This window comes from Scylla paramamosain, chromosome 18, assembly GCF_035594125.1.
Source record: "Scylla paramamosain isolate STU-SP2022 chromosome 18, ASM3559412v1, whole genome shotgun sequence".
Lineage (NCBI taxonomy): Eukaryota > Metazoa > Arthropoda > Malacostraca > Decapoda > Portunidae > Scylla > Scylla paramamosain.
In genome coordinates, this window is record NC_087168.1 from 15,346,928 (window position 1) to 15,359,793 (window position 12,866).

General features: G+C 40.8%; 1 protein-coding gene across 5 annotated transcripts in view; it reads left to right on the forward strand.

Moving 5' to 3' along the window:
* The window catches only part of LOC135109165 (probable G-protein coupled receptor AH9.1), a 195,828-nt gene that overhangs the window by 163,439 nt on the left and 19,523 nt on the right, over nucleotides 1–12,866 (forward strand). For all 5 annotated transcript variants that reach the window (XM_064020299.1, XM_064020301.1, XM_064020300.1 and 2 more), the window contains one exon: nucleotides 10,921–11,165. In XM_064020299.1, coding sequence (XP_063876369.1) covers nucleotides 10,921–11,165 — 245 coding nt within the window. The remainder of the gene's footprint in view (nucleotides 1–10,920; nucleotides 11,166–12,866) is intronic.

Here is a 12,866-nt window from a genome sequence, read left to right on the forward strand (position 1 = left end):
CTTTCTCTTATTCTTCTTTACCTTTTATTCATCGTTGTCCTTGTTTTTGTTCTCCTAATTCTTCTATTTCTTTTCGTCTTACTCTTTTTCCGCATTTTTCACTTCTGTTCCTCCTCCTCCTCCTCCTCCTCCTCCTCCTCCTCCTCCTCCTTCTCCTCCTCCTCTACTATTTTACGGAATTCTAGAGACACTGAGAGAGACACACACACACACACACACAGAGAGAGAGAGAGAGAGAGAGAGAGAGAGAGAGAGAGAGACGTACAGCAATAAAAGTCACCAACTTGACAACAGACTTTTTCCTTTTCCTCTCTCTTTTATTTCCCTCCTCTTCCTTCCTGACGTTCCTTCACGGGCTGCTTTCTCTCTCTCTCTCTCTCTCTCTCTCTCTCTCTCTCTCTCTCTCTCTCTCTCTCTCTCTCTCTCTCTCTCTCTCTCTCTCTCTCTCTCTCTCTCTCTCTCTCTCTCTCTCGTTTCAGTCAACTTTTCTCGTTTTCGGCAACTTTTTTTTTTCCTTCTTTCCACCCCATAGTTTCCTCATCCACTCTCCTTCTTTACCACAAACTTTTCCTCTACGCTTGACTTTCGCTATCCTGTCACAAAACACTTCTCTTCTTCCGTACATATTCCTCCTTTCCCACGGATTTTCCTCCCTTCCTTAAACCTTCGCCTTTTCCACCAAATTTCTAAGTTTCTCCTCCACTGTAATATAATTCTCGTCTTGTATATTTTTTGCCTTTTATTTTATTTTTAATTATTTTTTCTTTTATACGAACTGCAGTCTCATTACTAGTGCATTTCCTATTAGCAGACTCTGACACTTGATTTAATTTCCATTTTCTATTACCTGTGTTTATTCCAGTCATAATATTTCTAACACTAAGGAACACAGAAGAAGAACGAGCAACATCACACACTTCTTCATAATATATAGTAGACAAATTCCCTTTTTTATCTCCTACGGGTCTGCTCATACTGAAGGAGAGGCAATGCAATTTACGTAGGAGGTGATATTGTTTTCAAATTGATAAGAAATTTCGTCTGCATAGGTGTGTGTGTGTGTGTGTGTGTGTGTGTGTGTGTGTGTGTGTGTGTGTGTGTGTGTGTGTGTGTGTGTGTTTTTTAAGTTTATTTATTTATTTTTTTTGTAAGGGATTCTTGCCAAAGGAAAGAAAAAGGTAATAAAAAAAGAAAGAAAATGAAAGATCCACTGAAGATGCTAATCCCAAAAGAGAATGGTCAAAAAAGAATATTCACAAGGCAAGCTACGAGAAGCCAGCAAACCTAACCACGTGGCAGACATAACGTTTTGTTGTCATCCTCTCATAACACCGAAATTTTCACTGAAATCCTCCATCCCACTCGCTTTTCCGCCTTTCCACGAACATATTACATCAGCTCCGTTACTCTTACATAGCAAGCTGCAGGAATCCAGGAAGCGTCCACGTACCAGACTTCACGTTTTGTTGTCAGTCTCACACAGTACCTTAATTTCCACTAAAGTTCTCGGTCCGACACATTTCCCCCCTTTCTATTTTACACTTTCCTCTGTTGCACCTTCGTAAGATCGTAATGAAAAAAAGTACAAGAAGCCACTCCAGCAGGTTTACTCCTATTTGCTGCAGTCTTTTATCCCCTTTGACGGCTCCTCGACTCCTTTCCGTGCCTCTGATCTGATCCAGGCAAAAGGCAATAAAAAAATACACGACCCAGTAACCTTTCTCGGAGTACCAGTAACAGCCCCAGCACTGTACTCGTCGCTTACGTATCGTGCATTCACTGTTCACTTCCCTTACATCACCTAATCCTGGTCCCAATGTGTGTCTTCACCGCTCAAAGTCTGCGTGTCCCATTTCAATTTCCTCTCGCAACATTTTTCTTCCCCCCCCCCTCTCTCTCTCTCTCTCTCTCTCTCTGCACATGTGATAGCTTTGTATACAGCTGAGGTTAGGACAGCCAAGTGTAAAGTTTGAATGACAAGTAACTTAATAGGAAGACACACAGAGAGATGGAGGCAGACACTCAGATAGGCGCACGGACAAAGAGGCGGCCATACAGACAGACAGACACATAAGCAGGCAGAGAGGTAGATGAACAAACGAAGAGAAAGGTAAAAGAGACAGATAAATAAACGGACAGATAAACGGGGAGAAAGGGAGATACACAAACAGAAAGGTAGAGAAACAAATAAACAAACAAATGTAAAGAGACAAAATAAACGAAGGGAAGGAAAAGGAGACAAATAAACAATCAGAAAGGAAAGGAGACAGATAAACACACGGATAAACAGAAAGATGGACAGAAAGAGAAACAAACATAATAGATAATACCCCTCACATTCATTTTAACAGATAAACAATTACACAAACAATTACACAGACGCTCATCACCTGGACACGGATGAGGAAACGGACAAGGACACGGACAGACAGTCACAAAGGGAGTCTACTTAGAGCAGTCATCATTCAGACGTCCAGTGCTCCTTAACAAAATTGGGTTCATCGCCCTCAAGGAAGCTAAATTGAGCGCGAGTGTCTTCCAGCGGCAAATAAGCCCTTAAGACCCAACACACGAGAGACCTTGAGGAGAGAAGACGCTTGATTCTAACATATGACGGGAGGATGATGGGAGAGAGAAAGGATCGGCTTCTCACAGCATGTACTATTGAGAAAACTATAACTTGGTGTAAGAAATGTCTGAATATAAGGAAAACTGGAAATTTGTGAAGTGTTTTGATATTTTGATAGCTTCGAGAATTGTTAACCCTTTTACTGCTATTTGCTACAACTTTCCTTAATTACTAATCACTCTGAGGCATCTTTACTTATTCTTTAGCCACCTCATATCTTTAAACTGGGGAGAAATTGCAAAATCTATTCTTTTAATACCATAATTTCTTGTAGATGCTTACAGAAAATTCGTGCATTAATTATGTGGCTATAAATTGTTTCGTATCCACAGGTAAAAAAAAAGAAAAAAAAACACGCTTTTTGTGTTTTCATCACTCAGGCTTATACCAAGTTAAAGTTTTATCAATAATACCTGCCGTTTCTTCTCTTCCGGGTACCCAATGTCTTCTCTTTGGCACTGACGTAAAGATTTTACTTTATCTTACCGATGTGCCGTGTCTTTGACGTCTGGAATCATGGAACTCTATCCCTTCCGATCTTCTGCTTCTCCCAGTAAATCGTGTATCCTCCTGTTGTCTCCAGTATCTCGTGCCAAGCTTATTTTACAGTGGCTTGTTTGTGGAGGGACGCTGAGACTGAATGAAATAAAAAGTAACTGACGGAATTTGGAAAGATATGGAGTTGTTACAGAAGACAGAAGACGAGAGAGAGAGAGAGAGAGAGAGAGAGAGAGAGAGAGAGAGAGAGAGAGAGAGAGAGAGAGAGAGAGAGAGAGAGAGAGAGAGAGAGAGAGAGAGAGAGAGAGTTGTGCGTAAAGGTCTGAAAAAAAAAAAAATGAGACTACAAACAGAATGATGTCGAAGGAAACTCTAAATTGGAGCAAGAAGAACCACCACCACCACCACCACCATCACCACCACCACCACCACCACCACCACCACCACCACCACCACCACCACCACCAACAACAACAACAACAACAACAACAACAACAGCAATAACAACAATAACGGCAACGTCACCATCACTAGAAGTACACGTGAGGAACAGATTTAAAAATAGAACCAGACGCTGAAAACTCCGCGTCGCAGAGCCTGAAGTAGAGAAAGAAATGACTACAAGAAATCGACAGCGTACAACACGCCTGGAGGCAGAGAGAGATTGTTGTTTTCCCAGAAGGCGGCAGTGCGGTGAGCTGCAAGGGAGGGAGAGAGAGAGAGAGAGAGAGAGAGAGAGTGGAGGAGGGGAATAACTCCACCTCCAGTTCGTCCTTGTGAATCGATGCGTGTCACCTTTCTCCTCTTTCCCGTTGTCTTCTTTCCTCTCGTTTGCCAGTGTGTTTCCCTCAAGACGCGTTTTTCTTCGTTTTCTGTTTGATTTTTTTTTTTTGCGTATTTCCCTTAGTTTGGAATTATTCTTTTGAGGTCTTCATTATTTCCCTCCTCTTCTCTTATTTATGTCTTATGTGCTTCAATATATCTTCCTTCTTTTGGTATTATTCTCTCTTTCTTGAATTATCTTCCTCTTCGCCTACCTCTCTTATTTTTCTTGTTTCTTTGGGGCCTTCATCATTTCCCTCCTCTTCTTTCCTTTATGTCTTGTATGCTTCAGTATATCTTTCTTGTTTTGGTGTTATTCTCTCGTTTTTTAATTTTCACCTTCCTCGTCTTCCTCTTCTTTCTTCTTCTTGTCTCGTCTTTTAAGTTTTCGTCATTTTTTCGGCTTCATTCTTTCAGTCATTTACCATCTAGTCTTCTTTCTTTAGTCAACTGCTTTCCTGAACACTTGTGCTTTTTTTTTTTTATTCTTCCTACAGTCTTCAAAACTTTAGCATCGTCTCTCCCGCCACCCCCATCTCTCTCTCTCTCTCTCTCTCTCTCTCTCTCTGTCTGGTAAATTCGCCCTTGTTTTTTCAATCACGGTTCCGTCGCTCCATTCCTGTGTATTGTTATCATGAACCCGCCCGCCTCTCTCGTAACTTTTCTGAAGAACGCTCGAGATGCTTAAATGAGAAAGTCACCTCTAGAATGCCTCCAACTCCGAGCCTCAAGTTTGACGCCCGAAGCTTTTTTTTTTTTTTTTTTTTAAGACGTTTGTGCACCAACGCTTCCTTGTCAGATAAAAGGAAAGGAACTGCCAGAAGAAATGGTGCCGGAAACTTCTTAATTCCCTCCAGTTGGGGTTTTTGTCGGCAGTGAGGTGAAGTTTGACAAGACACTCGATTGGATGTTCTTTTTTTTTTCTCTCTCATCGTTATTGTCATTATCGTTTTTTTTTTTTCCTTCTGTTTCAGCTTCTTGTTATTCTTCTTGTTTTTTTTTTGTTCTTCTTTTTGTTCTTCCTCTTTCTCTTCCTCTCTCTTTCTCTTCCTTCTTCCTTCTTCCTTCCTTCCTCCTCCTCCTCCTCCTCCTCCTCCTCCTCCTCCTCCTCCTCCTCCTCCTCCTCCTCCTCCTCCTCCTCTTCCTCTCCTTGATATTCCAACTATGCTTTTTTGAATTGATAACAACAACAACAACAAGAACAACAACAACAACAACCAAACAAACAACCAAACAAACAAACAAACAAACAAACACAATACAACATAAGCCTTCACGTCGCATCCATTTTTTCCACAGTAATTCACAAATGCAGCGTAATTTCCCAGCAATTTCGGTTCGTTAGTCAGGTGTTTGCGTGTTGGCAGGTAAACGACCCTTTGAAGTGCACCTGTCCGTGAGATTCACTAGGTGAATCATTTAGTGCAGCCAGTTCCTTCCGCTCTTTTGTATCTTCATGTTAATTCTATCGGGAATGTCATGTATGCTGTTATCAATTTAGCTTTAGATCAGGGATGAAGTTAGGACGGGCTTACTTCGGTGTATTTATTTACTTATTTATCTATTTATTTATTTATTTAGTTTGTTATTGTTGTTGTAGGTATGGGTAAAATCCAACTGAGGTTTGTAGTTATAGATTTGGATAAAAGGTTTGATTTTTAACCATAATATTTGGATAAATGATTGGTGGGAATTTGTTCAGTGATGAATTTGAATAGAGATAGGACTGTATTCTTAGTCATGGATTTGGATGCAGTTGGATGAGACTTTGGTTTGGTTATAAAGTTGGATGATTTGGATAAACACGGCTGTATTTTATTTATATATCTGGATAAAAGTGGACGAGACTAGCTAACTTTTAACTGTAAGTTTAAATATAATGCGAGACTAGCTTTGGTTCAATATTTGGAAAAAGCTGGACCCGGCTTTAGTCTAGTTCGAATTTGGATAAAAATTAAGATTTCAATTTTAGCTTCATGTATTAATATAAATGGACTGAGCTTCAGATTTTGCTGTATAGTGTATGGATAAATTTTACACAAATCTTTAGTTTTATAAGTGTAGGGTTTAGTTTTTGTTGTATGCGTGTAGGAATGTGAAAAAAAAGTCTGTCTCATAAAATCCAGCTCTTTCATTCTCACGGAAAATTGATGTCTTGACAGAAAGAATTGTGCCACTGAAAATGTGGTGATTCATTTTTCTCCTTCAATTGAAATGTATATTGGAGTAAATTAATACCGTCGCTTTTATTTCTCACATAAGTTCGTTCTCTTGTGCTTTTCTCCCCACTATCCAGAAATGGTTTGTTCCGCTTTCTCTTCCTCCTTTTCTTCCGCTCCTCCTCCTCCTCCTACTTTTTATTGTTCTCCTGCTGGTGCTCTTTCCGCTCCTCCTCTTTCTCATTCCCCTGCTGTTGCTGTTGCTGTTGCTGTTGCTGTTTCTTGTTCTCCTCCTCCTCCTCCTCCTCCTCCAGGATATCCAACAAATACATTTAAGTAAAATTAATTAAAAATGTCAATATCTCGAAATTCTTTTAACTTGGATTCTTTGTGATGAAGATAAACACTCTGGTGATTTTAGCGAATCCGTGTGACAGTAAAGTGGACGGCAAATTCCTAAAGTGTCTTGTCTTTTACTGGAATTGAGAAATTATTGAGAAATTATTATTTCGTTTTGTAATATTTCAATTCAGTCTTCCGAAGCTGTACATGAAGGTGAGGTAGGCAATTTATTTATTTATTTTTTTCTGAAGTTCGTTGCATTTATTTATTTATTTTTTTCTAGCTGTTGCGCTATGTGCATGAAGGTATATGCATAAGGATATGCAGGAAAAACTTACAAGATATACACTTAAACATGCATTTGTATATAAAGAAATAAATATTTAATGTAGTAATAATCAGTAAATTAATTATCTTGAAATTACTTAATCTAGCACCATGTCTTATTTATCAGTAATTTCCCTAAAAGTTTCCTTCTAAAACGTGTTGCTGAGCCAAGCATCTTCATAAAGGTTTACATTACGGAACACAATGTACTGACAAAATTATTTATACGCATCGCACGATTATGAGATCTATGAATGAATTAAGCCTCGAAGGAAGTGTGATAAGAAGTGGCAGTAGGATACGTGGTGGGCGTGAGATTAAAGAGAGAGTTAAAGTATAAAGGTGTGGACGAGTGTAACATTGCATTGCTCTTATCATGTTGAGTCCTTGTCCTCTCCTGATTACTCCCCAACACAAAAGTTAAAGAAATCACGTCAAGTACGCCCGGGACTCGTTACAAACCCCTGGACGCCACTCACCTGTGACCGCTGCACTCACCACGCAAAGGTATTCAGAACTGAATCACCTCATGCCTTAGAAAAATAAAAATACTTGTAGCAATAACAGCAACGACAATAATAAGGATGATGATAATATTAATAATGAAAATAGTAGTGATGGTGATGGTAATAGTAGTAGTAGTAGTAGTAGTAATGATAGTGATGTTGAAGATGATAACGATAACGAAATTTATTTAACGATAGCAGTTTGGCAAACGCAGATTGCGAAGCGACGATAGGCGATAGCGACGCTGCGATAACCGACAACGATGCTGCGATAGCGATGCGACGATATGCGATAGCGATGCGGCGATACACGATAGCGATGCGGCGAGACACGATAGCGATGCAATGATAGCGATGCGGCGATACACGATAGCGATGCGGCGATATATAATAGCGATGCGGCGATACACGATAGCGAAGCGGCGATATATATAATAGTGATGCGGCGATACACGATAGCGATGCGGGATGCGACGATACACGATAGCGATGCGGCGATACACGATAGCGATGCGGCGATATACAATAGCGATGCGACGATACACGATAGCGATGCGGCGATACACGATAGCGATGCGGCGAGACACGATAGCGATGCGGCGAGACACGATAGCGATGCGGCGAGACACGATAGCGATGCGGCGATATACAATAGCGATGCGACGATACACGATAGCGATGCGGCGAGACACGATAGCGATGCGGCGAGACACGATAGCGATGCGGCGATACACGATAGCGATGCGGCGATACACAATAGCGATGCGGCGATATACAATAGCGATGCGGCGATATACAATAGCGATGCGGCGATACACGATAGCGATGCGGCGATATACAATAGCGATGCGGCGATATACAATAGCGATGCGGCGATACACGATAGCGATGCGGCGATATGCGATAGCGATGCGGCGATATGCGATAGCGATGCGATGATAGCGATGCGGCGATACACGATAGCGATGCGGCGATATGCGATAGCGATGCGATGATAGCGATGCGGCGATACACGATAGTGATGCGATGATAGCGATGTGGCGATATACGATAGAGATGCGGCGATATGCGACAGCGATGCGATGATAATGATGCGGCGATAAGCGATAGCGATGCGGCGATAGTGATGCGGCGATTTAGGATCTTATCCTAGGTCTAGACAAGCCCTTTGTCCTCTAAGGGCCAACCCGGTGTGCAGGCTGCGGCGTGGCAACCTTCCACACTCTCACACGGACTCGCCATGAGCAAAGACCCGCCACACGCCACTCTCCAAACACCGTCGTGAAGAGCGCCCTCCTCTCCCCTTAGAAGACGCCCCCTGCTGCCAGTGTCCGGCGCATGGCGCACAGCGTGCCCTCACTCATGGCGAGCTGTTCAGCCCGGGATCACCATAATCAAGGAACCCGTACACACCATTCACCAGACAATAGAAGGAGCCCTTATCTCCCCTTAAGGACCCCCCCTTGTGGCCCTATCTGTTAAATGGTAGTCCGTATTTCCTTGCTTATGGCAACCTCTTGCCTAGTGCAAGGTATGGAAGTGGACGATTATTGTCTGAGCTGGAGACAGCACAGGAAGAGAAGAACCTGCTGCAAGGCCTCTGCCTTGGGCCCCAGGCGGGACCAGGCAGCCACCTTCCCCTTCTGTACGTCTCCCAAGTCCGCCACGGCCTGCATTCAATTTTGGCCGAAATAATTTCATCAACAGCATTTAATTTTGATCCGAATAGAAAATCGTCGCTGGCAAACCAAAAAATGACATTGAGTGATGTGAGAAAAAAAATCAGTTAATCAGTGAGTCGACAAATTTTCCTCTGGGGAAACTTTCCTCTGAGCGTCCTACGAGTTTCTTTCCGAAAAAAATATTTGTTCGTGCGTAAATCAATATTACTTTTAGCAGTAGAGACTTAAAAGTAGTGAAGATAAGGAGCTAAAATGTTTGAAAAAATGCAATGTTGAAGGATACTGTGAGCCGGGACGGACTGAGGCAAGCTGAGGAAGATCAGCTGCAGAATAAATTCGTGCATTACGAACTCTGTCGTGGGAGGAGAAAGTAAAGCTGTTATCCATGTTTTCTTTCTGTAAGCGAAGAATTGGAAAATTTTTGACTAAAGCTTATTAAGCCCTTCAAGAATTTGTAAAGGTATTGCAAGTATAAAGCTGTTTTAGATTATGATTATGAGAGAGAGAGAGAGAGAGAGAGAGAGAGAGAGAGAGAGAGAGAGAGAGAGAGAGTTGGCAGATAGACAGACAGACAGACAGACGAATCGTTATATAAGTGACACAGTCACTCAGCAAACCTGATCACCACGTGTCCAGCACGGCTTCAAGCATGCAACTCCCTCCATCCCACTGACTGATGATAATAATGTTCTTGATGTCTTTCGCAATGATCAATAGTGATGTAAAATGTTCAGAGACAATAAATGAAAGGAAATATCTCTATTGTTTTAATTTAGCCATATATATCAATATTGACAACATTATTATGAGAGGGATAACACGCTTCATGTGGCTTGTTAAATCGGGCATCACGCAGAAAAAGTTTGGGAACCACTGCTTTGGGTACTATTACAGATGTGATATTCGTTAATAATACCCACGACGTTTCCATGGATATCCCGTAAAAACAAAAAAAAAAAAAAAGTTATGAATATGCACTGGACATAAAAAAAAATAATAATAAATAAAAGGCGTAATTATCCTAATCTGCAAATGCATAATCATCTTAAGTTTACAAGTAAATATGCAGGTAAGAAGATTTCTTAAAAAAATCTCTAGTTGATTTGTTAACATGAGACGAATAATGACGAACGTTTAACTTTGAGTAACCTTGGACGATGTAGAGTGCCAGAATCAAATAACAGGCTCTAGAAGATTCCATTTATTGCATCATTCACTCCTGCTGTTATTGGCGTCTTGAATTTAAACTCTACGTAAATCCACAACACAACATTTGATCTAACTTGAGAATTCATGGCAGTCAAAAGATTAGCTTTTCTTCAACAAACACTGCCGATTACGTTGTTTTCTCGCCTGTAGAGTGTGTGGGAGAGGGAGGGGCGGGAAGGCCTTCTCACTTATCCGTTCACTTTTTATACAAGTTAGATTCTTAGAAGAGTTAGGTTACCTTTCCTAGTTACTTCGTTAGTATCTGGTTCGTTACCGTTCAGCAGGCTACATGTAACCTAATACTCTGTTCCTCTGTTTCGTCACCACCTCTCCCTCCTCCACGGCTACTAAAGTCTCTGTTGCTGGTGATAAATTTCTTTTTCCTTTTTAGTGGCAGCGCAAATCGATGCTTTTTTTCTGGTTTATTGATGTGTTCCAGCTGTTCCTTCTTTATCCTTTTCTATTGTTCTTTCACATATGGTTTATATTTTCTTTACCTTCTTAAGTAGATGTTTTAACAAGCAGTATTTCATTCCCAGTGTGGATTTGTATAAGCTATTTTTTTTATTTTTCTAATGACTCTAATTTTCATACAATATGATGAAATGCTCTAATATTTCCTCTTCCTTTTTCTTATAGATTGTACATTCTCCATCTTTAAATCTTCCTCTAGATTCATTCCAAAGAGTTTGTTTTGCATCTGAACACTCACAATTCTTAATAATCTTTTTTCCGCTCTTCCGCAGGACATGACAAACGTGAGCCGGGACGAGGGTGAAGGCGGCGTACCAGGAAGCATGGAGGTGGTGGGTGTGGGCGCGGAGGGCGTGGTGGATGGCGTGGTGGAGAAAGATCTGAGTCCTGAGATCCAGTACATGGGCCACATCGCCTACAGCGTGGTGGCGCCAGTCATTATCAGCTTCGGCATCCTGACCAATGTACTCAACCTAGTGGTGCTGAGTAGACCTTCCCTCCGCGGCCCGACCTTTAAGTAAGTGATGGGGACCTTGACAATGACGAACTGGTATTATTGAGTCAAAACGTTTTCTCTTCTAACGTTTTGCCTCTTGACAGATTCCAACGTTTAAGTAAGTGGTGCGAATTGTGACTGTGATATAATGGAGTCACTAGTTATATTTCCCACTAGATGTTTGGATCCTGACAGATTCCAACGTTTAAGTAGGTAATGCCAACTTTGACAAAAACGATCTAGAATAATGGAGTCACGAGTCATGGTCACATTCTCCCTCTGGACGTTTTCTGCCCTAACGTTTTGCCCCGTGACAGATTACAACGTTTAGCTCTTTCACTGCTATTTGCCACATATTTTTTAATTACTAAATACTCTAAAACATCTTTTCTTGTTTATAGTCATTTCCAAACATTGTACTGGCAAGAAATTCCAAAATATATTATTTCTAATGTCTTTCTGTCTTGTAGATGCTTATAAAAATTTCATACATTATTTCTAGTGCTTTGAATGGTTGCGTATCGGAGTGAAAGGATTAAGTGAGTGACCCTGACTGACAAGGACGACTTGGCCTGATGGAGTCGCTGTCATATCCCTATTGGACTTTTCCTTCCATCACGTTTTGGTCTCTGACAGATTATAACATCCATATGAAGAAAGAAAAAAATATATTTGGTTCTTTTCTAGTCAATAACACAAACAGTGAAGAAGTTAAGGGACTAATCTTTAACTTTTGACAGATAAGAGATAAGAGAATAGAAAGAACGACGAAAATATAGACAGTAAAGAAATAGGAGAGCTGAAAAAGAAAATATGATTGGACTTTCTACTTGATAATGCAAACATTGAAGAAGTGAAAAAAATAATTAATATTTTTTTGGGAGATAATAAAAAAAAAAATAATATAAACAAAGACGAAAATATAGACAGTAAAGAAACAGTAGAACTAAAAGAGAAGAAAATATTAGACTGGATTGTAATGAATCTTTTCCATTTGAACTGATTGAAGCCAAGCAAATAATCTATCAATTTCAGCAGATAAGAGAAAGGGAATAAAAACAAAAGACGAAAATATAGACAATAAAAAAACAAAAGAGCCTAGAATCACATCATGAACTGGCGAGACAGAGGCAAGACTCCCACAACACCACAAAAGACTCCCTCCTTCTTTCCCTCCCGACAGAACCAGGATGGGAGTTGTTAAGTTCGCCAATGGAAGGGATGAAGAAGTCAGCAGAGCGAGTTGTCTGGTCTTCATAAGGAAACTGTGACAATGACCCTTGTATACTGGCAGCTTAGATGGTTACTAAACGATGGTTCCTTCCTTCAGTGATTTGTTTTGATTCTGATGACGGGATCTAGAATACTGTTCTTCTGTTCCTCATATTTTTTTTCTCCTCCTCTTCCCCCTTCTTCCGCTCTTCTTGTTCTTGTTCTTCTTGTTCTTGTTCTTGTTCTTGTTCTTGCTCTTTTTCGTCTTCGTCTTCGTCTTTTTCCTCTTCTTCTTTTCCTTCTTTTCTCCTCCTCCTCCTCCTCCTCCTCCTCCTCCTCCTCCTCCTCATATATTCACTACATGCGGCTTATTAGATAATACAAAGTTTGATAACACAGTACCAAGCAGCAATATTTTTGTGTGTGTGTGTGTGTGTGTGTGTGTGTGTGTGTGTGTGTGTGTTTTGCTGCATTTTTCTCATATTTTCCATTTTTATTTTATTTTTTCAA